At 48.0% G+C, this 25,506-nt stretch overlaps 1 protein-coding gene across 1 annotated transcript; it reads right to left on the reverse strand.

Annotated features, from left to right (window-relative positions):
- Positions 1-9,086: 9,086 nt before the first annotated feature.
- Positions 9,087-25,506, reverse strand: rgra (retinal G protein coupled receptor a). The gene is made up of 7 exons (XM_038783136.1): positions 25,229-25,506; positions 24,301-24,457; positions 21,947-22,068; positions 14,852-15,005; positions 12,901-13,018; positions 10,028-10,141; positions 9,087-9,465 (listed from the first exon to the last, which is right to left on the reverse strand). The coding sequence occupies exons 1-7, from the start codon at positions 25,305-25,307 to the stop codon at positions 9,322-9,324; spliced, it is 888 nt and encodes a 295-aa protein (XP_038639064.1). The 5' UTR covers positions 25,308-25,506; the 3' UTR covers positions 9,087-9,321.

Consider the following 25,506-nt stretch of genomic DNA (forward strand, 5'->3'; position numbering starts at 1 on the left):
CCCAATGGGCACGGGATGTCTTGAGGGTGCAGTGGGCGCCACATACCCCTCTTCAGAGGTTCCTGTCCCCTTCGGAGGTCAGGCCTTTGGAGTCTCATTTTTATGTAGCTGTTGTAAATGGCGCTGACATGACGTCACGCCAGCGTCCGGTGAAGAGTCAGTGGGGGGTGGTGGGAGGGGGTGGGGTGGGGAGTCCCGGCGGGAGAGTTCACTACTGATACATTGATCCAGTTAAATGAGGATCCCGAATTTCCCGGCGGATTTCTCACTCCGCCATCAGCGAGCGGCCTGGAAAATCAGGAAATGCCATCCCGTCAGCAGAGAATCGAGAGTCGTGCCGTAATCTTCGCCAGTGTCGCCGTTCTCACTGACGGCTTAAGTCGTCTGTAAAAATCGCCCCCGAAATTTTAACAATCTGCCAAGTTAGTGCAGATAAAGTGAATCCTGTTGGCGGAGTTCTGTGTAGGCAAATTGGGTTCAGTTAAAAATAAAGTTTTAAACTGTACAATTCGCTTGACACTCGCTTGACGAGGTGAAAGACATTTATTTGCTGAAGACGGTTTAAATAGCAATGCATCAAAACTATATTATCAGCTTCTGATACAGACGGGCGGCACTGTAGACAGTGGGTAGCACTGTTGCTTCTCAGCGGCAGGGTCCCAGGTTTGATTCCCGGCTGAGATCACTGCCTGTGTGGAGTCTGCACGTTCTCCCCGTTTCTGCGTGGCTTTCCTCCGGATGCTCCGGTTTCCTCCCACATGCCCCAGAAGACATGCTGTTAGATGAATTGGAGATTCTGAATTCTCCCTCTGTGTACCCGAATGTGACGACTCGGGGCTTTTCACAGTAACTTCATTGCAGTGTTAATGGAAGCCTACCTGTGACAATAAAGATTATTATTATTAGATTATCCTTCGGTGAACTGTGGAAAGAGAGGATTGCAGCTGCATTGACAATGTTGCAGATACGTTTGGTAAAAGGGGTGGGTTCAGAACCGTGGACAGCAGCAGCCACTTGCTCTGGCCCAGGCTGGACGGCTCTATGAGGTTTGAGCTCCACCAAGTGGTGAATGGAGGTAACTGAAATCTTATTCAGAACACCAAGGAATATTTCCCCATTTCAGTTTGTCATTCTTTGAAACAGTGGTTGGTGATTTAAGTGGAAAGAATTCTTTGTTTTCTCAGAGCTTTATTTTCAATTTCGGACAATAATAAAATGTAAGCAACTCTAATTGTCTCGCTCCAGTGGAGAATTTGACCACATACGATGTCAAACCTGCTCAGCTTTTCTAGCACTTTCTGTTTTAAGTTTAAAAATACCAATTTGTGTCTGGATGGTCAGGACATACGGTGTGGACACTGTACGGTGTCAATTTTTAACTTTCAAAATCAAAAAACGTTTTCCTTTATTCTTTCATGGGATATGGCCTTCGCTGGCAAGGCCAGAATATGTTGCCCATTGCTAATTATCCTGAGAAGGTGATGATGAACCGTCTTCTTGATAGTCCCTGTGGGGTAGGTGCACCCACGGTGCTGTTAGGCAGGGAGATCTACGATTTTGACCCAGCGACAGTGAAGGAAAGGTGATGATATAGGTGAAGATGGTGTGTAGTTTGGAGGAGAACGTACCAGTGGTGATGTTCCCGTGCCCTGCTGCCCTTGTCCTTCTAGCTGGTAGAGGCCGCAGTTTGGAAGGTGCTGTCGAAGAAGCCTTGGTGAACCGCTGCAGTGAATCTCGTGGATGGTCTACACGGCTGCCACTGTGTGTGGTTGTGGAGGGAGTAAATGCTGAAGATGGTGGATGGGCTGCCATTCAAGGGGGGAACTTGCCCTTGTAGCTGGTGGACCCAGCCTCTGACCTGCTCATGTAGCCATGATTTTTATACAGTTCAGTTTCTGGTCTGTAGCAACCACTAGGATATTGATAGCGGGCGGGGAGTGGGCAAGGGGGGGGGGGGGGGGGGGGGACCAGCGATGGGAATGCCATTGAACGTAAAGAGGCGATTGCTAAATCCTCTCATTATTGCAGATGCTCATTGCCTGACACTTGTGTGGCACAAATGTTACTTACAATCTATCAACCCAAACTTGAATATTGCCCAGGTCTTGCTGCATTTAGACATGCATTATTTCAATATCTGAGGAGCTGTGGAGCCATCGGAGAACATCCGCACTTCTGACCTTATGGTGGAGGGAATGTCATTGATGAAGCAGCGAAAATGTTTGAGCCTAAGGACACTGCCCTTTTAATCAAAATTGCGTACACTGTGAATATAATTTCTGTGATGCACTGCGAATATTTCCCCAGAAATACAGCCATAAAGATGGCACCTCGGAGATGGATTGTCTCATTAGTGTCACCACAGTAACGATGTTGGGAACCTTGTCATATCAAATATTCCCCTTTGCAATTTCTAACCTTTAGAAATGACGACCCCAATACTTAGTATAAAATAATATCAAGAGAGCTGATCTGAGATTCTCGCCTCGTCGAGTGAGCTAATAGTCAAGTCTAGCCTGTAAAATAATTCCTGATTGATTCTAATTCCCTTGTTGGTTGGTTAGTTTGCTACTCACTCACATGGAACATAGAGCACAGAAAAAGGCCGTTCGGCCCAACTAGTCCATGATATTTTTTACACCACTCAAGCTTCTTCCCATTATTCTCTGTCCATTCCCATCAGCATATCCGTTCATTCCTTTCACTCCCATGCCCTCATCTGGCTTCTAAACTATCCCCTGCGGTAGCAAGTTTCTACTTTTATATATAACTTATTACGAAACACCATCTTCTGTGTTAAAATGCACAGTGATAGAGGGAAGATGGAGGTCAATGATTCATTGCAATCAATAACACATTTGTTGGGAATATGACTTACATTTTCACTTGGCACTAAGACAACATGGGGGGAATCCTTTTTTTGAACACTGTGGGCTGTTGTGGTTTGGAATGCACTGCCTGGAAACAGATTAATTAGTAACACTCAAAAGGGAATGGGATAAATCCTTGAAGGGACTGCATACACAGGGCGATGCGGCAGGAGCAGGGGACTGGGATTTATTGAATAGATCTATCAAAGAGTCAGTAAAAGTACAGTGGGTGTGTGTCAGTAGTGGGAATGTCAGGTTGAAGTCTCGGTGCGGGTGAGGTTGTGTTTGGTGGAACCAGAAAAGCATGGGGGGGGTCACATTGACCCTTCATGGTAGAATGGTGAGAGAAAAACAGTGACAAAATAATATCAATTGATGGTCATTGAGGAAAAGCAGCCCCGTCTGTCTTAATACTGGAGTGATTCCCAACAAAAAAGAAATAGACTTTCACACATCTTGTTGTGACTGATTATATCTGCTAAATTGTCTGTTACAAAGTTCCATAGTTCCAATATCCTGCAAGTGTTAGTGTAACACATCTGATAATAATATACTACAAGTCGTGCGTGTAGTGGCTACTTCTTTTAATCATTACACATGGACCCTGTACTTCAAATGTCACAATTTAGTACATTTGTGAGCGATTGTGACCTACTAGTCTGTATGAAAAAAAATACAAACTGAAGTTAAAAAGGAAGGGAAGGTCTGTAAATATAATTAAACCTTGCTATTATAGACTAGCAGACATGACAAGTAACTCACGCAATTTGAATTGCAGTTTATAAAACAGGAGAAGGTCGAAACGAAACAAGGCATTTATGCGTTTCACACAGGAGAGGGCAGGGCTGGTCATTTTTGAAGGACAAGAGCAGCAGATACCTGGGAACCCCATCACCTGGAGGTGCCCCTCCAAATCACCCACTACCCTGACTTGGAAATTATCACCATTTCTTCACTGTCGCTGGGGCAAAATCCTGGAACTCCCTCCCTAACAGCACTGTGGGTGTACCTACACCACAGGGACTGCAGCGGTTCAAGAAGGCAACTCACCACCACCTTCTCAAGGAAAACTAGGGATGGGCAATAAATATTTGCATAACCAGCGACGCCCACATCCCGTAAATTAATTTTTAAAAAGTTATCTGAGCTTATGTAATGAGACTGAAAACTAGTAACTGAATGATTGATTCTGCTCAGGATAACCTCGTACCAGAACTGCACACAACCTACATCCACGAGCTTTTGATTAGGTTCTCGAAACCAGTCAATTCGTAATTTCACAGATCTATTGTTATGTTTTAGGTTTAACACTGAGGTATGCAGTTTTCATGGTCACATGCAAAGGGTGGCACGTGGCACAGTGGTTAGCACTGTTGCCTCACAGCATCAGGAACCCAGGATTGATTCCAGCCTCAGGCGACTGTCTGTCTGGAGTTTGCACGTTCTCCCTGTATCTCCATGGGTTTCATCCCACTGTCCAAAGGTGTGCAGGTTAGGTGGGATTACAATATTACGGGGATAGGACAGGTGGGATTAGGCAGAGGTAGGGTGCTCTTTCAGAGGATGGCCTCTTTCTGCGCTGTAGGGATTCTGTGGATTGGAATGGCGCTAATCTTATTCATACTCCACTGATCTCTTAGAACTACTGAATACCAACAGAGCAGAAGGAAACCATTCAGCCCATCAAGTCTGCGCCAACCTTCTGAAAGAACACTCCATCCAGGGTCCACACGCTGCCCTATCCACGTAGCCCTATAACCTAACCTGTACATCGAGGGGCACCTAAGCATGGCCGATCCACCTATCCTGCACATCTTTGGACTGTGGGAGGAAACCGGAGCATCTGGAGGAAACCCACACAGGCACGGGGAGAATGCGCAGACTCCACACAGAGAAGGCCGGAATTGAACCTGGGTCCTTGGTGGCGTGAGGCAGCAGTGCAAACCTCTGTGCCACCCTTAGAACATAGAACATAGAACAGTACAGCACAGTCCAGGCCCTTCAGCCCACAATGTTGTGCCGACTATTTATTCTAATCTAAGATCAACCTAACCTACACCCCTTCAATTTACTGCTGTCCATGTGCCTGTCTAAGAGTCTCTTCAATGTCACTAATGACTCTGACTCCACCACCTGGCAGTGCATTCCACACACCCACCACTCTCTGTGTAAAGAACTTGCCTCTGACATCTCCTCTGTACCTTCCTCCAATCACCTTAAAATTATGTCCCCTCATGACAGCCATTTCCACCCTGGGGAAAAGTCTCTGGCTATACACTGTATCCATGCCTCTCATCACCTTGTACACCTCTATCAAGTCACCTCTCTGCCTTCTTCACTCCAGTGAGAAAAGCCCTAGCTCCCTCAATCTTTCTTCATGAGACATGCCCTCCAGTCCAGGCAGCATCCTGGTAAATCTCCTCTGTACCCTCTCTGAAGCATCCACATTCTTCTCATAATGAGGCGACCAGAACTGGACACAATAGAACATAGAACAGTACAGCACAGAACAGGCCCTTCGGCCCTCGATGTTGTGCCGAACAATGATCACCCCACTTAAACCCACTTAACCCAACAATCCCCCCATTAACCTTACACTACGGGCAATTTAGCATGGCCAATCCACCTAACCCGCACATCTTTGCACATATTCCAAGTGTGGTCTAACTAGAGTTTTATAAAGCTGCAGCAAAACCTTGCGGCTCTTAAACTCAATCCCCCTGTTAATGAAAGCCAACACACCATATGCCTTTTTAACAACCCTATCAACCTGGATGGCAACTTTGAGGGATCTATGTACGTGGACCCCAAGATCCCCCTGTTCCTCCACACTTCCAAGAATCCTGCCTTTAACCCTGTTATCAGCATTCAAATTCGACCTTCCAAAATGAATCACTTCACATTAATAAATGTGAAACAGGCTGTTTAATGACAGGATCTCTCTCTCTCTCTCTCTTCAAACAAAATTTCCAAGAAATCTCTATTGAAGTGTACAGAAAGTATCCCTGTGTTTTCTAACTGTATTGACAAGTGTTGGTCTTCGTATGATGTCTGCAGTGAGCTGCAGTGGTAGATTTATGGTGAATGATGTTGATGGAATTTTACAGCGCACCACTGACCTCCCAATATATTAGTGTATCTAAGTGCTGAAACATTGATCCAATAACCATGCAGCAATATCAATGTGCCATCTGTGATGAATGTAAGAAATTGGCATATATATTGTATTTTATATCTGTTGCAGTAATGTTTTTTAATGCCTAAGTTCAGGCATATATATCTGTTGCAGTAATATTATGAAATAATCTAGGTTAAGGTTTCCAGATTCTGTGGCTGCATAAGGTGCAATTAAGATGTTGTAAAAGTGAGATCATCATTCATTTCAACCATATATGTGTTTACAAAGGAAGGCTTAATGGAATTCTATTATGTTCTCAAGAGATTCCCTGGGGCATAGTTAATAATACATTGTGTTTAGACTTAGGTAAGCGGGTCAGGGGGTCTGCTTGGGATAAAGATGATGGAATTAATGGCAGGTGCCAGGTCTGTAGCAGGCAGTTTACCTTTTAGTTTTGCTGGGAGATTTGAGCTGAGCAGCATCTTTTTCCAAAGGCTGTCAGGTTAAGCAGTGGTTCGACCTAGACGCAAGGAACCTGCAGGCTGTTTCATGACAGGATCTCTCTCTCTCTTCAAACAAAATTTCCAAGAAATTTCTATTGAAGTGTACAGAAAGTATCCCTGTGTTTTCTAACTGTATTGACACGTGGCCTTTTACCGATGATGGGTTTTGCTTGATTGGAGATTGAGGTATTAATTAGAAGTTTCATTGTTTGAAATTGTTTAACAGTTAATTGTAAACTATTTTCTGTGACATTAATATAGTTTAATACTGTGTTAATAATTAAGGTTTGTTTGACAATAAAAGATACTTCTTAGTCACTCCTGGAATGAGGTATCCTTTCCTCACAGTTTTGCAAAGTTAAAAAGGTGTTAGGGTTCTAGTTCGATACCCTAACAAATGTTTGGGGTCTGGTCCTGGATCTCAGGTCTTGTGAATGTTGTGCCCAATGACCCATCTCCTTAGCCTATGAAAGGAGGGGACAAGAGAAAGGAACAGAGCAAGTGGCAGGAAGGCAAGCAGAAGGAATTAGACTCAAAGTAGAGGCAGTTGGAGAAATAAGGCATTGAATTCATAGAATTTACAGTGCAGAAGGAGGCCATTCGGCCCATCGAATTTGCACCGGCTCTTGGAAAGAGCACCCTACTCAAGTCCACACCCCCACCCTATCCCCATAACCCAGTAACCCCACCCAACACTAAGGGCAATTTTGGACACTAAGGGCAATTTATCATGGCCAATCCACCTAACCTGCACATCTTTGGACTGTGGGAGGAAACCGGAGCACCCGGAGGAAACCCACCCACACACGGGGAGAATGTGCAGACTCCACACAGACAGTGACCCAAGCCGGGAATCGAACCTGGGACCCTGGAGTTGTGAAGCAATTGTGCTAACCACCATGCTACCATGCTGCCCATAAGGCAGAGAGCGCATTAGGAGAGAAAAACAAAACAGAAAAGAAAAGTAAACATTATTTTTAAAATAACAAAAGGGACATTATGTCTGGGAACTGAGACATTCCTGAATGAATGACAAGGCATGTGTGCCAAATTTACAAACATTCTTCTATCAATGGCCCCATCCATCATGATCAGGAACAGTAGCAACATAATTCTTAGATTCAATTCATATTTTCTTAAGAAATATCTTGAAGCCTGTCACCTGATGAATGGTTCTTATGAAATATAGTGACGGAGATGTTAAAGTGTTCAATAGTGCCCATAATTTCACAACTGTAATTTTCACAAATCGCACTCGTTAGAATGTTAATGCTGTTATGAATTAAGATTTTGTTGTTATTAATGTCATGCCTGTCTTGCGTTTTCTGACAAAACCACAATCCTCCTTTACCCCCGACTGTAAAGTAATAAGACGTTAATGGTATAATGTTTCAACTAAGGTGGGCTAATGAAATCATGCCAAAAAAATTTGTATTTGAGGAATAAATCCCAGGCCTTTCCCTACTCCCTTACGCTGACTAACCCAGTCTGACGTAGTGCCAGGGATAAAGGATTACATTGATTTCCCACTGCAGTGGGTAACCAGATATCCATTTTTCAACCTCAACAATTCAAATATGTTAACTTTAATCATTGAAAATGGAAGCAGAATGGATTTGTCATTCTCCATAACAATGTCCAAATTATGTGCATTGTTAAATGTTGAGCCCAAAGGTATACATAGATTCGAGGGTCAGTACTTGTAAATATATCAAGTTAAAAAGACAATAACAATTTACAGCTACATTTCCAATTGCTCCGAGATTTTTATTAGTGATTGAATAATCTTTTCTGAATTCTGTCAAAATACCTGACCACTGAAGAATGGGGTTTCGGTGAGTTTATAAATGTCTGGTATTGAATCTAATGTTGGAACCCCCTTGAGTTTAAAATGGAAAAGATAAACACTTGAGCAAAATACATGGCCACCCAGTTAAGGCTATGCCACAAAGCTTAAGGAGCATTGTGTATTCTGCAGCTAGTCAGAATAATATACAAAGCTAGTTGAAAAGAACTAAGAGTATTGTAAAATAATGTTTACTTTGGTAAAATGACTCATCCTCGTATATCTATAATATGTAATATTATTTTTTTTTATTTCCCCAACAACAGCTCCATCTTCAGGCTGATTTGCAATTCTTTTCTAATTGGCACAAGTCAGCAGATTCCACTTGATTCCTGAGCATCTATTTTTGAAAATGGCGTTGTTGATATGTAGGCGTATGCCGCATAACACATTTCCTAAGTTGAAAGATTGAATCTATTTGCATGTTTTCCGTGCCTGTGTGGGGCTCCGGTCTCCTCCCACAGTCCAAAGATGTTCAGGTTAGGTGGATTGGCCACGCTAAATTGCCCCTTAGGGTGCAAAGATGTGCACGTTATGTAGAATTATGGGTATAAGGTGGGTTGGGTCGGTACAGACTTGATAGGCTGAATGGCCTCTTTGTGCACCGTAGGAATTCTGTGGTTCTATGTTTCAAGCTTTACTTTTTTTTAAAAACCGAGTTGCATATTACTAACTATACATTGCTCCACTTAAACAATCCTTTATAAATCAGGATGAAATGCAATGCATCAAAGGGACTGAACAGAACATAGAATATAGATCATCATTTATTTGCAACAAACCGAACAGTCATTGTAAATGTTTTGCGTACAAGGTTGTTGGGAGTTAAAAGCTTTAAGGCATTTTCAAGTGCTGTTATAAACTAGCAGTGCCTTCATTCTAACATCTTGTTTGTACAGGGTAGAAGCAACTTGAGATACAGATTGGGTTGGTAGCTTGTCAGTTCCTGTTCCAACAGCTGTTCTGTACATGGTTGCATTTTATTTATTTAACTTTTCCATCCATTTCAATGGGTTCCATTTTCTGTCCCGTTAGGAAGGACCAGATCCCACCTCTGTAGTCTGGGTTCCCTAGAGCGTAGACAAAGGCATTGGCTACCGGGGATGTCTTTGCAAGGACGGCAGGAAGCTGCCAAAACAGGGGTAAACAGAAAATGTGTTATAGCAACATTGGTTTTGAAAGTCCATAAAACTGAGTAATAGAAAGGGCAAATATCGAGAGACCCCCACGTGAATCAGTAATCGCATTTTCACACCTCCTCCCAAAACAACAAAACTGTATGCATTTGCCAGATATAAAAACAGGAAATGTTCTAATGTTCTGCAAGCGGGCCATTGAGACTGAAACCATTAACTCTGTTTCTCTCCACAGATGCTACCAGACCTGCTGAATTTTTGTAGCGTTATCTGTTTATATCTTGGGTTCCCAACATCCACAGTGTATTGCTTTTATGTAAGCATTTTCCAGATTTCCTGTCAATCTCTAAACAAGAGGCTAACATAGAATTCTGTTTGTCTGTAAGCAGCATGGTTGAAAAATAAACAGGATATCAAACCGTTTGCCCATGTTTATAATAACTTTAAACTCCCATTTGTGCAATGCAATCCCCCCCCCCCCCCCCCCCCCCCCCCCCCCAGCCACCCACCTCCTACGCACCCTTCGCAACATAACACCAGCCTCTCTCACTTACCATTCGCAGTTTTGGAGATATGACAGTCACATTTCCAATGACAGCATACATGCACAACAAACTATACGGTCCCCAGCAAATTATTAGGGTTTTAAAAGGCAATCCAGTGTTAAACTGGGTGGAAATAAAAAAAAAATTGTGGTTAGAATGGTTCAAGGTCATGCAATGTTTCCATCACCACAAAGCTAAACCACCAGGTCCCACTAGATTTCTCTCTACTCTGTACCTGTGATATTCCCCAACCTGCTGATTTCTCTTTATTTATCAGAGAAAAGTCAATCCGAGCTTGCAAAAATCCTTACTGACACAACAGCACGTGTCTTTCACTGCTTTCGTTTGCTGGCATTTTACTCCATACCTAAGTTTTGAGATTCATTCCTTACTGCATTATGCTTCCATGAGTGTTCGTTGCTCTCCAGCTCAATTCACTGAGCTTCTTAATGCCCATCTTAGAGTTCCCCTAATGGTTCAGCTCATCTATCTTGTGAGCAGCTGAGCTCTACACACAAGGAACTCCCAGTTCAGATCTGCATTCAGATGGTTGATCTCCGAAAGGGTCTAACTACTGACCTCACTGGGCCATGTAGGGCAAAGTTGGCCAGATCGCCACTTCTGGCCATTATCCACTGCTGGAACCCATCATAGAGTCCTAGATAGTTCCAAAGCAGAAAGAGGCCACTTGGCACATCATGGCTGCGCCGGACAAACATTGAGCCACTCAGCTTAATCCCATTTTCCAGCATTTAGTGTAGAGCCCTGTAGGCTACAGCAGTTGAGGTGCATAGCCAGACACTTTATGCCTACAACCCTTTCAGGCAGTGAGTTCCCTCTGGGTGCAAAGGTTTCTCCTCACCTCCTGTCTAATATTCCTACCAATCACTTTAAATCCATGCCCCCAGTCACTGACCTCTGTGATAAGGTAAATAAGGGATAAGGGGCCACACAATCCAGGCCCCTCACAATCTCCATCACATCTCCCCTCTTCCTTCTCTGTTCCATGGTAAACAACCCCAGACTGTCCAATCCTTCATCATAGCTCAAATCTTCCAGTCTTGACAACATCCTGGTAAACCTCCTCTTGTACCCTCTCTAGTACAATGACATCCTTTCAATAATGATGAGGTGACCAGAACTGCCAACAGTACTCAAGTTGAGGCCTAAGGTTTTATATAGTTCCAGCATATCCTCCCTGCTCTTAGCCTTGGCTAATAAAAGGAAGGATTCCATTTGCCTTCTTAACGACCTTGTCCACCTGTCCTGCTACCTTCAGGGATGTGAACACATTGGCTCCAAGGTCTCCCACCTCCTCTACACCTTTCAGTAGCTTCCCATTGATTGTCTATTCCTGGGCCTTGTTTGACCTCCCCAAATGCATCACCTCACACTTCTCTGGCTTGAATTCCATTTGCAACGTTTCTGCCACCCTGACCAGTCCATTGATATTCCTCCCCAGTCCACTCCTCCTCACAAGGGCCTCCTCAACATGAGGTTCATGGAACTAACACATATGCTCAAGGGAAGGGAGATAAATTGACTCAGTCACATGGTCCAGAATGAAATGAAATGAAAATCACTTATTGTCACGAGTAGGCTTCAATGAAGTTACTGTGAAAAGCCCCTAGTCGCCACATTCTGGCGCTTGTCCGGGGAGGCTGTTACGGGAATCGAACCGTGCTGCTGGCCTGCCTTGGTCTGCGTTCAAAGCCAGCGATTTAGCCCAGTGTGCTAAACAGACCCTGAAAGTGATGCTCGTATAAGTTCCGGAACATTTCCATTCAGAGACAAGGCGAGTGGAATCTGTCCAACAGCCATGCAAAAGGGACAAAAGTAAATGAACTGTCTTCTGGCCAATTTCCTTTTCCGTTTAAGTCTATTGACAGACCCTGAACTGTTCGATTGAGTGATTATCTAATGCAGTCGGGTTGTCAACCATCAACGGATTTAACCCAAACACAACCTCACCAATTGTAACAATGTCAGACTCTGCTCAGAGCAATAATTAGTACTCAGCATCTATTAATGCTGACCAGAGGGCTTGTGGCACAGAGGGCAGTGCGCCTGCCTCCAGGCTGGAAGCTCCGGTTTCGAGTCCCATCCCAGGACCTGACGGTGGAGAAAGGTCTGTTTGTAACAAGGTCAAACAGGTTGGGTGCGTCAACCTGTGTAATCCTTCCAAACACCCCAATGGTTGGGGGTCAGAGCGGGACAGACGCCTAGTCAGCCCTTCTGGATGTGGAGTGGCGCCCCTCAAGCTATGACCCCCTGGTGCCAGACTCCTGTTCTGGGAATTACTAGCTGTGGAAACAGATGAAAGACTATCTAAGTCCAAGCACCAGGTGAGGGAAGAGGAAGAGAATAGAAGAAAATCTACGAATGCTAATTTCCAGTGCTACACTAAAACACTCTTACAGCCTTTGTCTCTCATTTTGTTGAGTAACTCTCCCTATTAATGACTGGCTATTAAAATCCAATACATCCCTGTTGCTTCTCTGGCTGGGAATTTCCAGCCCTTACGGCCAAAAGGATCCTCCAGTCCCCCGCCCCAGCCTGTGGCAGATACCCCAGTGGCTGGGCTGGCGAGCAGCTCTCATGGCTATTGAGTTTGGTAGGGCTGGAAGATGTACTGGCTGCCAATAGTGAGCTGCCACTCCTGCCAATAAAACTGCCGTGGGGAGGAAAATCCCCTGTGTATAGCCGTCCTTAGCAACTAACCAGAGGCAGTTCTGTGCAGTGGGTCCTTTTATACAGAAGGGGTCTGGAGCAGAAATATGCACTTAAACTCATTTTTAATCCGGATGTGTTTTGCCGTGACAATGAAAATCTCAAAGGATTTTCTGTTGCGCTCTTAATGAGATTGCGTAACTTTGTTTCACCTTGGTTTGTCCAGTTTTCTTGAATTTACTCGCACATGACTGGTAAGAAGTTACCAAGATGAAAAGTGGAAAGGCAAATTCGAAAAAAGCCATCGGAATGAAGAATGAGACAAATTTCCTGGAAAACAAAAGTCAAGATACAGACGGTATTACACGTTGAATTCTGATCCACAATTTCTAAAGTATCTGAAGTTTGTATGAATCAGTCATGAAAACAGAGAACGCTGGATAAACTCAGCAGCATCTGTGGAGAGAGAAACAGAGTTAACGGTTCGAGTCCGTGTGACTCTTCTTCAGAACTGAAGAGGGTTAGAAATGAAATGAATGATGTAGTTGGGGGAGGGGGAGCAGAAACGAAGGTCAGGGATAGTTTGGAGCTAAGGAGAGGTTGATCGAGATGTCATGGACATAAGTCAAAGGGGTGGTAATGGTGGCATCAAGGACTGAAGAAATGCTAATAGTGGCATAAAGTTAAGCGAGGAGAATGTGTTAAAAGAAGAGCAAAGGTCAGTGGTCCATTGAAGAGGGGCAACACGGTGGCTCAGTGGCTAGCACTGCTGCCTCACGGCGCCGGGGGGCCCAGGTTCAGCCAAAGCCCTGGGTCACTGTCCGTGTGGAGCCAGCACATTCTCCCCGTGTCTGCGTGGGTCTCACCCCCACAACACAAAGATGTGCAGGCTAGTTGAATTGGCCACGCTAAATTGCCCCTTAATTGGAAAAACGGGTACTCTAAAAAATTGGGTACTCTAAATATATTTTTAAACATTTTTGTGCTCAGTTGAAGGAAAACTGAAAAACGAGGGACAAATGGCCCCATGGGGACGGGGTGGTTCGTACTGCGGTAAACCAAGGTAATCCGGAAACAATTTTGTTTTCAGATTTCCAGAATCCACAGTATTTCACTTTGACATGCATTAGTCAATGGGCCAAATGGCCTCCTCTGCACTATAGGGATTCTCTACGTCTATGAGTTGGTGCTCAAAAAAAGCAGGAGGCTCTCCTTATTTAAACTGATGGCCGGGATTCTCTGATCCCGTGGCCAAGTTCTGACTCCGACTCTGGCGTCAAAAGCAGCGCGAGTCACTCCGGCGTCAATGGGCCTCCAGACCCAGATATTCACCCCTTGCCTGGGGGCTTGTACGGTGCCGGAGTGGTGTCCGCTGCTCGAGCCGGCACGCCACGGCCGGTGCGTGTTCGCGCATGCGTGTGGGTTCCCGTCTCCGCGCCGGCCACTGGGCAATATGACTTCTTGGGACATATTGTCACAAGTAGACTTCAAATGAAGTTACTGTGAAAAGCCCCTAGTCACCACATTCCGGCGCCTGTTCATGGACACTGGTGCGGGAATTGAACCGTGCTGCTGGCCTGCCTTGTTCTACTTTCAAAGCCAGTGATTTAGCCAGTGTGCTAAACCAGCCCCTCTTTATGGCAATATGGCGGAGTCCTACAGGGACCAGGCGCGGAGGAACATAGGCCCCCCCACCGTGCAGGCCCCACCTCCATAGGACCATACGTAACCTATGCCGATGGGACTCGACCGAACTCGGTGGGTACTCGGCCCGTCGAGGCGCGGAGAATCACCGGGGGCAGGGGGGGGAGCGCTTTCAACGACCCCCGACCGGCGCAGCGGGCGCCCGAGAATCGGCAGGCCAACGTCAGAGCGGCGTGGCGCGATTCACGCGGCCGCCCAGCGATTCTCTGACCCGGCGGGGAGTCGGAGAATCCAGCCAATGGACCAAATGTGCCTGATCCTGGTGGTTTAGCGGGTGTGTGAAGCAGTTCCTAATTCCAACGACACTGATAATCATGGAATCTCCTGTTCCATCCATATGGCCGATTCTTAACTGCTATCTAGAGTGGCCTAGCAAGCTACCCAGTCACAATGAAGTACTGCCAGCAAGGCCTCCACATCATGTGAATTAATCACATTAAAAAAAAATCACATACCTACCTGTCACCTTTGGAGTAATCCAAAGTGCAGCAAGTTCTCAATGGTTCGTAGTCATATTCACCCCATCCCAATAACGGCATAGCGGCCCAGAATGCAGCAAATCCCCAGATAATTGATAGGACAATCACTGTACTCTTCCATTGCAGTCTTGACCCTGTGACATAGGTTCAACACATGGACGTCAATTTGTAAATCAATGCACCTTTGCCTTCAACGAGAGAACATTTAAGTTAAATCACCATTGAGATTACCAATATTAGTGGTCACTTTACAAAAATATGTACACTTTTAATGTCACGATTTGCTCAAATTATCAGGCCATGGGCCAACTATTGCCAGAATTCCGATACATGACTTCCGGTTGCGGCTATGCGGAGCTAAGCCGCACGTTCGGCAGCTCCCGCTATCAAAGGACTTTCGGGCCTGTTTTAGGGCCCCAAACGGTGCTGTTTCGACGATTCCCGGTGGGGGAAGGTGTTTGGAGGAACATTCCCCGAAATTTATGGTGCGCACCCGGAGTGGGGCAAAGGAATAGGCTGCAGCAGCTCCCCAGAAAAAGCGGGGGAAGGAGGACAAAATGCCGGCTGGCGGAGCACCCGAGGATTGGTGGAAGTGGGCGCAGGAGCAGCAAGCTGCTCTTCTGCGCTGTTTTGCGGAGCTGAAGGCTGAGTTGCTGGACTCCCTGAATGCGACTACCAGCAAGCTGCTTGAGACCCAGACAGCCCAGGGGGCGGCCACCCAGGCGTTGCAGCAGCAGGCCGCTGATCGGGAGGAGGAGGCCGTGGTCCTCGTGGGGAAGGTGGAGATGCACGAGGCACTTCACAAAAAGTGGCAAGATCGCTTGGAGGAGCTGGACTTTCGCACGAGGTGGAAGAATTTGAGGCTCCTGGGTCTGGCGGAGGGGCTGGAGGGGTCGGATCTTCCGTCCTATGTTGCCACGATGCTGAATTCGTTGATGGGGGCGGGGTCCTTCCATCTGCCCCTGGAGCTTGAGGGAGCCCACAGAGTGCTGGCCAGGAGGCCCAAGGCGAATGAACCCCCGCGGGCGGTGCTGGTGCGGTTCCATCGGTTCAGTGACCAGGAGTGTGTGCTGCACTGGGCCAAGAAGGAGAGGAGCGGTAAGTGGGAGAACTCGGTAGTGCGAATCTACCAGGACTGGAGTGCGGAGGTGGCTAAGCGGCGGGCCGGGTTCAACCGGACGAAGGCGGTGCTGCATAACAAGCAGGTTAAATTTGGAATGCTGCAGCCTGCGCGTCTGTGGGTAACATATAAGGACCAACACCACTACTTCGAGTCCCCGGAGGAGGCGTGGGCCTTTGTGCAGGCGGAGACGCTGGACTCGAACTAGGGTTGCTATTTTTGCTGTTGCTGTTTTTGTAATTTTGACATGTGTTTTTTATGCTGGTTCTTGCTCTGTTTCCGGGTGGTTCTGTTGGGTATGGTTTTGTGTTTTGTGGGGAATGTTGGGGGGTTTTTTTTTTCTGTACGGGGCTGGGGGATGGGGTGGAGCTGGAATTTGGGAGCTGCATCAGAAAGGTGGGGTGGGGCAGTGGGAAAGCGCGGGCTTTCCTCTGGTTTCCCGCGCTGCGGGGCAGGAGGGGTGGAGCTGGCGGTGGGGGCGTGGCCTCTACTGGTTTTTTCCCTGCTCTGAAGCGGTGCCAAGTAGGAGTGGCAGGAGGGGGGATGACCCCCATGTCGGGATGGGCCGGGTTTTGAAGGGAGTTGCCGTCAGCAGAGGTCAGCTGACTCACAGAAGTACCATGGAGGGTGCGTCGCGGCTAGGAGGGGTCCTAGCCTGGGGGGGGGGTGGGAGGGTAGGGGGGGATACCGGGTTGCTGCTGGAATGCCCAGGAAGGAGCTGGTGTGGGCCGGGGGGTAGAGGAGAGGCATTATGGTCATGGGGAACGGGTCGGGCGGGGTGTACTGGCCTGGGGCGAGCAGTCGATGAGCTATGGCTAGTCGGCGGGGGAGGGGGGCGTGGTGCCCTCTGATCCGGCTGATCACCTGGTACGTGAGGGAGCTGAATGGGCCGGTTAAGCGGGCTAGGGTATTTTCTCATTTGAAGGGGCTGAAGGCGGACGTGGCTATGCTCCAGGAGACCCACTTGAAGGTGGCGGACCAGGTTCGTCTGAGGAAGGGGTGGGTGGGGCAGGTTTTTCACTCAGGATTAGATGCAAAGAACCGGGGGGTGGCGATTCTGGTGGGGAAGAGGGTGGCGTTCGAGGCGTTTGAGGTGGTGTCGGACAAGGAGGGCAGATATATTATGGTGAAGGGTAGGCTGCAGGGAGAGAAGGTGGTGCTGGTTAATGTATATGCCCCGAATTGGGATGATGCTGGCTTCATGAGGCGCTTGTTGGGCCGCATTCCGGACCTGGAGGCAGGGGGCCTGATCATGGGGGGAGACTTTAACACAGTGCTGGATCCCCCACTGGACCGGTCCAGTTCAAGGACGGGTAAGAGGCCGGCGGCGGCCAAGGTGCTGAGGGCGTTTATGGACCAGATGGGAGGGGTGGATCCCTGGAGGTTCGGGAGGCCGAGGGCGCGGGAGTATTCCTTTTTCTCCCATGTGCATAGGGTTTACTCCCGAATAGATTTTCTTGTCCTGAGCAGGGGATTGATCCCGAAGGTGCAGGATGCCGAATATTCGGCCAAAGCAATTTCAGACCATGCTCCGCACTGGGTTGATCTGGAGATAGGGGAGGTGCGGGACCAGCGCCCGCTGTGGCGTCTGGACGTGGGGTTACTGGCTGATGAGGAGGTGTGTAGGAGGGTCCGGGGAAGTATTGAGGGGTACCTTGAGGCCAATGACACGGGGGAGGTCCGGGTGGGGATGGTCTGGGGGGCTCTGAAGGCAGTGATCCAGGGGGAGCTGATTTCCATCCGGGCCCATAGGGAAAGGAGGGAGAGGGAGAGACTGGTGGGGGAGCTACTAGATGTGGATATGAGGTACGCGGAAGCCCTGGAGGAAGGATTGTTGGGGGAACGGCGTAGCTTGCTGGCCAAGTTCGACTTGCTGACCACCAGAAAGGCGGAGACACAGTGGAGGAAGGCGTAAGGCGCGGTTTATGAGTATGGGGAGAAGGCGAGCAGGATGCTGGCGCATCAGCTCTGCAGACGGGATGCGGCTAGGGAAATTAGTGGAGTGATGGATAAGGGTGGGAATGTGGTGCGGAAGGGGGCAGAGGTGAACTGGGTCTTTAGGGACTTTTACGAGGAACTGTACCCGTCGGAGCCACCGGTGGGGGGGGGGGGAATGGAGAGCTTTATGAACAGGCTACATTTCCCAAAGCTGCAGGAGGAGCTGGTGAAGGGGCTGGGGGCGCCGATTGAGTTGGAGGAGTTAGTCAGGGGGATTGGTCAAATGCAGTCAGGGAAGGCGCCGGGGCCGGATGGGTTCCCGGTGGAATTTTATAAAACGTATGCGGACCTGGTGGGCCCCCTGTTGGTGCGAGCCTTCAATGAGGCATGGGAGGGGGGGGGCTTTGCCCCCGATGATGTCACGGGTGCTGATTTCTTTGATCCTGAAGCGGGATAAGGACCCCCTGCAGTGCGGATCATACAGGCCAATCTCGCTCCTCAATGTGGATGCTAAGTTGCTGGCGAAGATCCTGGCCACCAGGATAGAGGACTGTGTGCCAGGGGTGATACACAAGGATCAGACAGGATTTGTCAAGGGGCGGCAGCTCAACACGAATGTGCGGAGATTGCTAAATGTTATCATGATGTCGGCGGTGGAGGGGGAGGCGGAGATAGTGGTGGCGCTAGATGCAGAGAAGGCCTTTGATAGAGTTGAGTGGGGGTACCTGTGGGAGGTGCTGGAGGGGTTTGGATTTGCGGAGGGGTTCATCAAATGGGTGAGGTTGCTTTTTGAGGCCCCGATGGCGAGTGTAGTTACTAATGGAAGGAGGTCAGAGTACTTCAGGCTCTACTGTGGGACCAGGCAGGGGTGCCCCCTTCCCCTTTGCTTTTTGCACTGGCAATTGAACCTCTGGCTATGGCGTTGAGGGAGTTGGGGAGGTGGAGGGGTCTGGTGCGGGGTGGGGAGGAACATCGGGTATCGCTGTATGCGGACGACCTGCTGCTGTATGTGATGGACCCAATGGGGGGAATGCCGGGGGTGATGGAGCTGTTGGCTGAGTTTGGGGGCTTTTCGGGCTATAAGCTGAACCTGGGCAAGAGCGAGGTATTTGTAGTGCACCCGGGTGATCAGGAGGAGGGAATTGGTAGGCTCCCGTTTAAGATGGCAGTGAAGAGTTTTAGGTACCTGGGGGTGCAGGTGGCCAGGAGTTGGGGGACTCTCCACAAGCTTAATTTTACCAGGCTTGTGGAGCAGATGGAGGAGGAATTTAAAAGTTGGGACATGGTGCCGCAATCGCTGGCGGGTAGAGTGCAGTCTGTCAAAATGACGGTGCTCCCGAGGTTCTTGTTCCTTTTTCAGTGTTTGCCCATCTTTATTCCTAGGGCCTTTTTTAGAAGGGTGACTAGCAGCATCATGAGTTTTGTTTGGGCGCGTGGGACCCTGAGGGTGAAGATGGTCTTCTGGGAGCGGGGCAGAGATGGTGGGGGGCTGGCGTTACCCAATCTCTCGGGGTATTATTGGGCGGCCAATGTGTCGATGGTGCGCACGTGGGTGATGGAGGGGGAGGGGGCAGCATGGAAACGGATGGAGATGGCGTCCTGTGGAGGCACAAGCCTGGGGACCCTGGTAACGGCGCCGTTGCCGCACCCTCCTACGAAGTATACCACAAGTCCGGTGGTGGCGGCTACCCTCAAGATCTGGGGGCAGTGGAGGCGACATAGGGGGGAAGCTAAGGGGGAACCATCGGTTCGTCCCGGGGAACATTGATGGAGGGTGAAATGAAATGAAATGAAAAATGAAAAATGAAAATCGCTTATTGTCACGAGTAGGCTTCAATGAAGTTACTGTGAAAAGCCCCTAGTTGCCACATTCCGGCGCCTGTCCGGGGAGGCTTGTACGGGAATTGAACTAGCCTGCTTGGTCTGCTTTAAAAGCCAGCGATTTAACCGAGTGAGCTAAACCAGCCCCTGGGTTGGTAGAGAGCGGGCATCAGAAAGCTGAGGGAACTGTTCATTGATGGGAGGTTTGCGAGCCTGGGAGAGTTGGAGGAGAAATGTGAGCTCCCCTCGGGGAACGTGTTCAGGTATCTGCAGGTAAAGGCGTTTGCTAGGCGGCAGGTGGAGGGATTCCCTTTGCTTGAGGGACAGGGTGCTTACGGGGGTCTGGGTCGGGGATGGGAAGATATCTGATATCTACAAGGTAATGCAGGAGGTGGAGGAGGCGTCAGTAGAGGAGCTAAAGGCTAAGTGGGAGGGGGAACTGGGGGAGCAGATCGAGGATGGGACATGGGCGGATGCCCTGGAGAGAGTTAACTCTTCCTCCTCATGTGCGCGGCTTAGCCTCATCCAATTCAAGGTGCTGCACCGGGCCCATATGTCCGGGACTAGGATGAGTAGGTTCTTTGGGGTGTCCAGCGAACCATGCCCATATGTTCTGGGCATGCCCGGCACTGGAGGAGTTCTGAAAGGGGGTGGCGAGGACGGTGTTGAGGGTGGTAGGATCCAGGGTCAAGCCAGGATGGGGACTCGCGATTTTTGGGGGTTGCGGTGGAGCTGGGAGTGCAGGAGGCGAGAGAGGCCGGAGTTTTGGCCTTTGCGTCCCTAGTAGCCCGGCGGAGGATCTTGCTACAGTGGAAGGATGCGAGACCCCCAAGCGTGGAGACCTGGATCAATGACATGGCGGGTTTTATTAAGCTCGAGAAGGTCAAATTCGCCCTGAGAGGATCGGTACAAGGGTTCTTTAGGCGGTGGCAGCCTTTCCTCGACTTTCTGGCTCAGCGATAGGGAACTAGGTCAGCAGCAGCAACCCGGGGGGAGGGGGGGAAAGAAGGGGGGGGGGCGTTGACTATGTTTATTTTATTTTGTTTTAATTTATTTTCCAGTTCTCTTGCTGTGTACTGAGTTTGGGGGGGTGGGGGGGGGGGGGTTCGATATATGCGTTGCTACAGTCTTGGGGGTGTTATGCTTATTATTATGTTGTTTTATTGTTGCTTGTTACTGTTTGTTGTTATATATTTTGTTAAAAAAAATTTCAATAAAAATTATTTTTAAAAAAAGAATTCCGATACATCAAGGCGCAGTCTCAAAGTCCAATGGGTAAGTGTCTTTAATCAACTATTCGCTAGGTGACACACCAAAATGGCCGAAGTCTGATCACGTGGACCATTTCAGGGTCAGCCACGATGCCTTTCCTGTAGTTAGGGAGCTTGCGATTTGCTGTTCAGCCACGGTTCAATGGGGAATAGGGAGCAGACTAGAGACTGCGGAATTCTAGTCCAGCAACGATTCACCCTCCTCGGGTTAGAGGAGGAGAATAGCGAGCAATTTAAAAATGAAATCAGCTTTAGTGCTCAGCTGAGTTCAAGGAAGGGATTATGTTCCACATGCTCCTTACATAACTGAGCAGCATTCCGGCCAGTAGAGATCACACTGCTTTGTTAGAAATCACATTGCTCGTAATGCTGCGTGAAAGGAGGAACCGAAATGAGTAAAACTTTCAACTTCTGGGCAAAAATAAACCAACAGATTCTTTGAATAAAGATCAACGTTCAATCGCCAGTCCCTCACTAATCCTTAATTTGCTCACAAAGGGCTGAATTCTAATGAGACTCGATGACTGCTTCTTTGAAGAGGGGCTGGCCACAGCATCAACAGATTGAGGGGATTTGGCACCCGTTGTTCTGCTTCCCATTGTTCCCATCCCTGACATTCAGACAAACAAATTTGCTTGTTCCCCAGAGGTTTCAGTGAGGCACATCAGGCTGTCAAAGTTGTCACCTGCGAACGTCTTTAACAATGTTTTCTTAACAGTTTAAGGCTTCCTGCACTTATATGTTCTTGGTAAAACAGAATGGCTTTTTTGTTAATGTTTCAAAATTTCCAGCATTGATCCACCTCAGATTTATTTAGGGAAACGCATACTGAAAATAAGATAGAATCAAATGCACGCACATACTTTGTCAGCAGGCAGTTTAATCTGTGCTAACTGTGCCGAAGAATTAGCTTGTAATTACTTACTACTGCAGCTTAGATGGTACCTGTCCCAGGCAATGGCAGCACATGCATTAATGCTTGCCAGGGATGCTAGAAATCCTTGGAAACCATGGGTCTGGCAGCCTTCAGTTCCATAAGGCCAGTACCTAGGAGGAAGCAGGCAAGAGATGTATAAAAGTGTCAATGGGAGGCCAAAATTAAATATCCTGAATATAGGGTGGCAGAGTGGTTAGCACTGCTACCTCACAGCACCAGGGACCCGGGTTTGATTCCAACCTTGGATGACTGTGTGGAGTTTGCATGTTCTCCCCACGTCTGCGTGGGTTTCCACCGGGTGCTCCAGTTTCCTCCCACAGTCACAAAGGTGTGCAGGTTAGGTGGATTGGCCATGATAAATTGCCCCTTAGTGTCCAAAACTTTGGGTGGGTTACAGGGATAGGGTGGAGGCATAGGGATAGGTAGGGTGCTCTTTCGGAGTGCTGGTGCAGAATCGCCCTGTAGGGATTCTATGATACAATGGTCACCAATAAATCAGTAGCAAATTCAGGGAAAACATCTTTATCCAGGGACTAGTTATGACGTGGAACATGCTACCAGTAGATTGATGTATTTAAGGGGACACAGGAAGGGGAAAGGAACTGAAAGCAAAGTGCATCAATGGCTTCAGTGCCGCTACATGGTCTCGTCTAGACCTGGAAAAATTGATCAATTTTGCTTCCAATTTCCACTTCTCTATCATCTTAACATGGTCCATCTTCCCTTCCCTTCCTTGACCTCTCTAACTCCATTTCTAGGAATAGACTGTCCATTAGTGTCCATCATAAACCCAGCGGCTCCCACAGCTTCCTCGGCTACAGCTTTTCACACCTCACATCCTGTAGGGATTCCATCCCATTCTCCCAAATTGCTCAGCTGAAGGGCAGGTTGAGGATGGGCGACAATGTTGTGCCTCGCCAGTGACGTCCACATCCCATGAAAGAGTGAATGTAAAAATAAACTTGAGTTTAGCTCATGGAGTTGGAAGGACAAATTGTACGTTACCATCCCCATATGGTTTGGCGGCATGGTAGCAGTGATTACAATTGCTTCACAGCTCCAGGGTCCCAGGTTCGATTCCCGGCTGGGTCACTGTCTGTGCGGAGTCTGCACATTCTCCCCATGTCTGCGTGGGTTTCCTCCGGGCGCTCCGGTTTCCTCCCACAAAGATGTGCCGGTTAGGTGGATTGGCCATTCTAAATTGCCCTTCGTGTCCAAAAAGTATAGGTGGGGTTACTGGGTTACAGGGATAGGATGGTGGCATGGACTTAAAGAGTGTGCTCTTTCCAAGGACCGGTGCAGACCCGATGGGCCGAATAGCCTCCTTCTGCACTGTAAATTCTAAGATTCTATGATTCCCAGTTACTTCGCCTGTCACATCTGTTCCGATGAGACCACTTTCCAAAATGGTGCTGCTGGCATGTCTTCTTTTTTCCTTAATAGTTGTTCCCCATCCACTGTGGGTGACAGGGCACTCAACCATCTCCCATACCCCTGCTCTCATCCTTTCCCCTCTCAGAAACAGGATAGTGTCCCCCTTGTCCTCACTTTTAATTCCACGGGTCTCTGCATTCTAAGGGATCATCCTCCACCAGTTCTGCCTCCAGTATGATCCTGCCCCCAAACCCAACTTCCCCCCCTTCAGCATTCCATGGGGACCATTCCCTCTGGGATACCCTGGTCCACTCCTCCATCACCCTCTTTGCACACACCTTCCCCTGCAATTGCAGAAGATGTTAACATCTGCTGGCATTACCTCCTCCCTGCTCATTATCCAAGAGTCTAAACACTCTTTTCAGGTGAGATAGCACTTTATGTGCACCTCCTTCAATCGCTGCTCCCAATGTGGTCTACTCTGCATTGGAGAGACTAAACCCAAACTGGGTGACCGCTCTATAGAACACCTCTGGTCTGTCCGCAGGCAGGCCACACGTATTCCTGTCGCTGCCATTTCAACTCACCGTCCTGCCCTCATGTCCACATGTCCGTCCTTGGCCTGCTGCAATGTTCCAGTGAAGCCCAGCGCCAACTGGAGAAACAGCACCTCATCTTCCGATTCGGCACGTTACACCTTCACCCCATTTTAATTCTATCAATTTATTTTAATTTCTTCCATCGGTTTTTTTTTGCCCCCTCATCATTGTCTCTCCTGGCCCCACCCCACTAGCGCCATTTGTTCCCTATGTTCCACTGTGTGGCATGGTTGGGATGAAGTACAGTGAGAGGGGCCTGGTGGGGAATAACTCTGGTATGGACCAGTTGAGCCCAGTGACCTATTTCTGCGATGTGCACACCATGGAATTCCTCCAAAACCAAACTAAATGATTGAATTGCACATCTACCTCAGAAAGCTTGAGAAAGCAGCTACAAATGCATTCAGGCAAATCCCAGAGTCGGATACAGCCAAGCTGGCCACGAGAAGATTACTTGGTGTCTGGAGTTCTTTTATCTTGTAAAAGGACAACAATGTTATGGCGTTCAGGAGCAGTCCGAGAAGAGCTGTGGAGCAGAGATCAAAGAAATCTGAGAAAGAGTCCAAATGACGAAGCAAGAATCTTCTTATTCAGTTGGGCTGGGTCACACAGATGTTTATGTTGGCTTTTTGTTTCGAAAGGCAGAATCTAATTGAGACAACACTGCAGGAACAAGTGCATCTTTAAACCAAACTGAAATCTGAAGAACTTTCACCTACAGAGAGCCAAATAGCAAAATACCCACCTATTCAGTAATATCGAAACAGATTAAAGAATTTAGTGAGTTGTCGAACTAGCTCAGGCACAAACTTACTAATGAAGCAATTAAACAGAAAACTGGTCAGCATTTAACCAAGCACAGAGATAATAATAATAAATAAAATATAAGATAAATGAAAGATAAATGAAATATACGTGGGAGGTAGCTCCTGACACACACTTTCCACATAACCATTGGAGCCCTGGGATTTTTTTGGTTGCACACAACTTAGTGCTAGCACGATAGTTGTGAAAGATTAACACCCTTTCTCTTGCTGAATGCATTAGTCTAGGAGCTTTTCACAGTTAACTTCATACTTGTGACAATAATAGTCATGCCACCGATTTGCACAACCCTGAAGTTTGCTTTTTATTTACACATGCTAAAGCACATGGACGTTCAAGCACATCGCACTGCCAACTCTTAATAAATAGTGGCGGGAAGTGAAGACTTGATGGAGCGCACATTGACAGACATCATTTCCACTGGCTTCTGCGAAAGCAGACAATCAGGAATGAACCCCAGCCCCAGCTTTACCTTCCAGTAACAGAGCGGTGCCCAATGCGAACACTTCCAGCTCAGTGAATCCCTCAATCGATGGTTCGGTAGTTACCATCCTTACACTCTGGGTCCGGTTAGAACCTGACTTCTTCACTGCAAACACTGCTTACCAAAAAAGAAAATCACAAATCGCTTCTGGAAAGGCATTAACCCAGCACGGGATACGTGCCAGTTGTTTTTATTATAAACTCTGGGAGAGAGGGGAGGGCAGGGGAGGGAGGTTAAGCAATCTTCAAGAGCGTCCCATGACTGCA

Source organism: Scyliorhinus canicula, chromosome 22 (assembly GCF_902713615.1).
Source record: "Scyliorhinus canicula chromosome 22, sScyCan1.1, whole genome shotgun sequence".
Taxonomy (NCBI): Eukaryota; Metazoa; Chordata; class Chondrichthyes; order Carcharhiniformes; family Scyliorhinidae; genus Scyliorhinus; species Scyliorhinus canicula.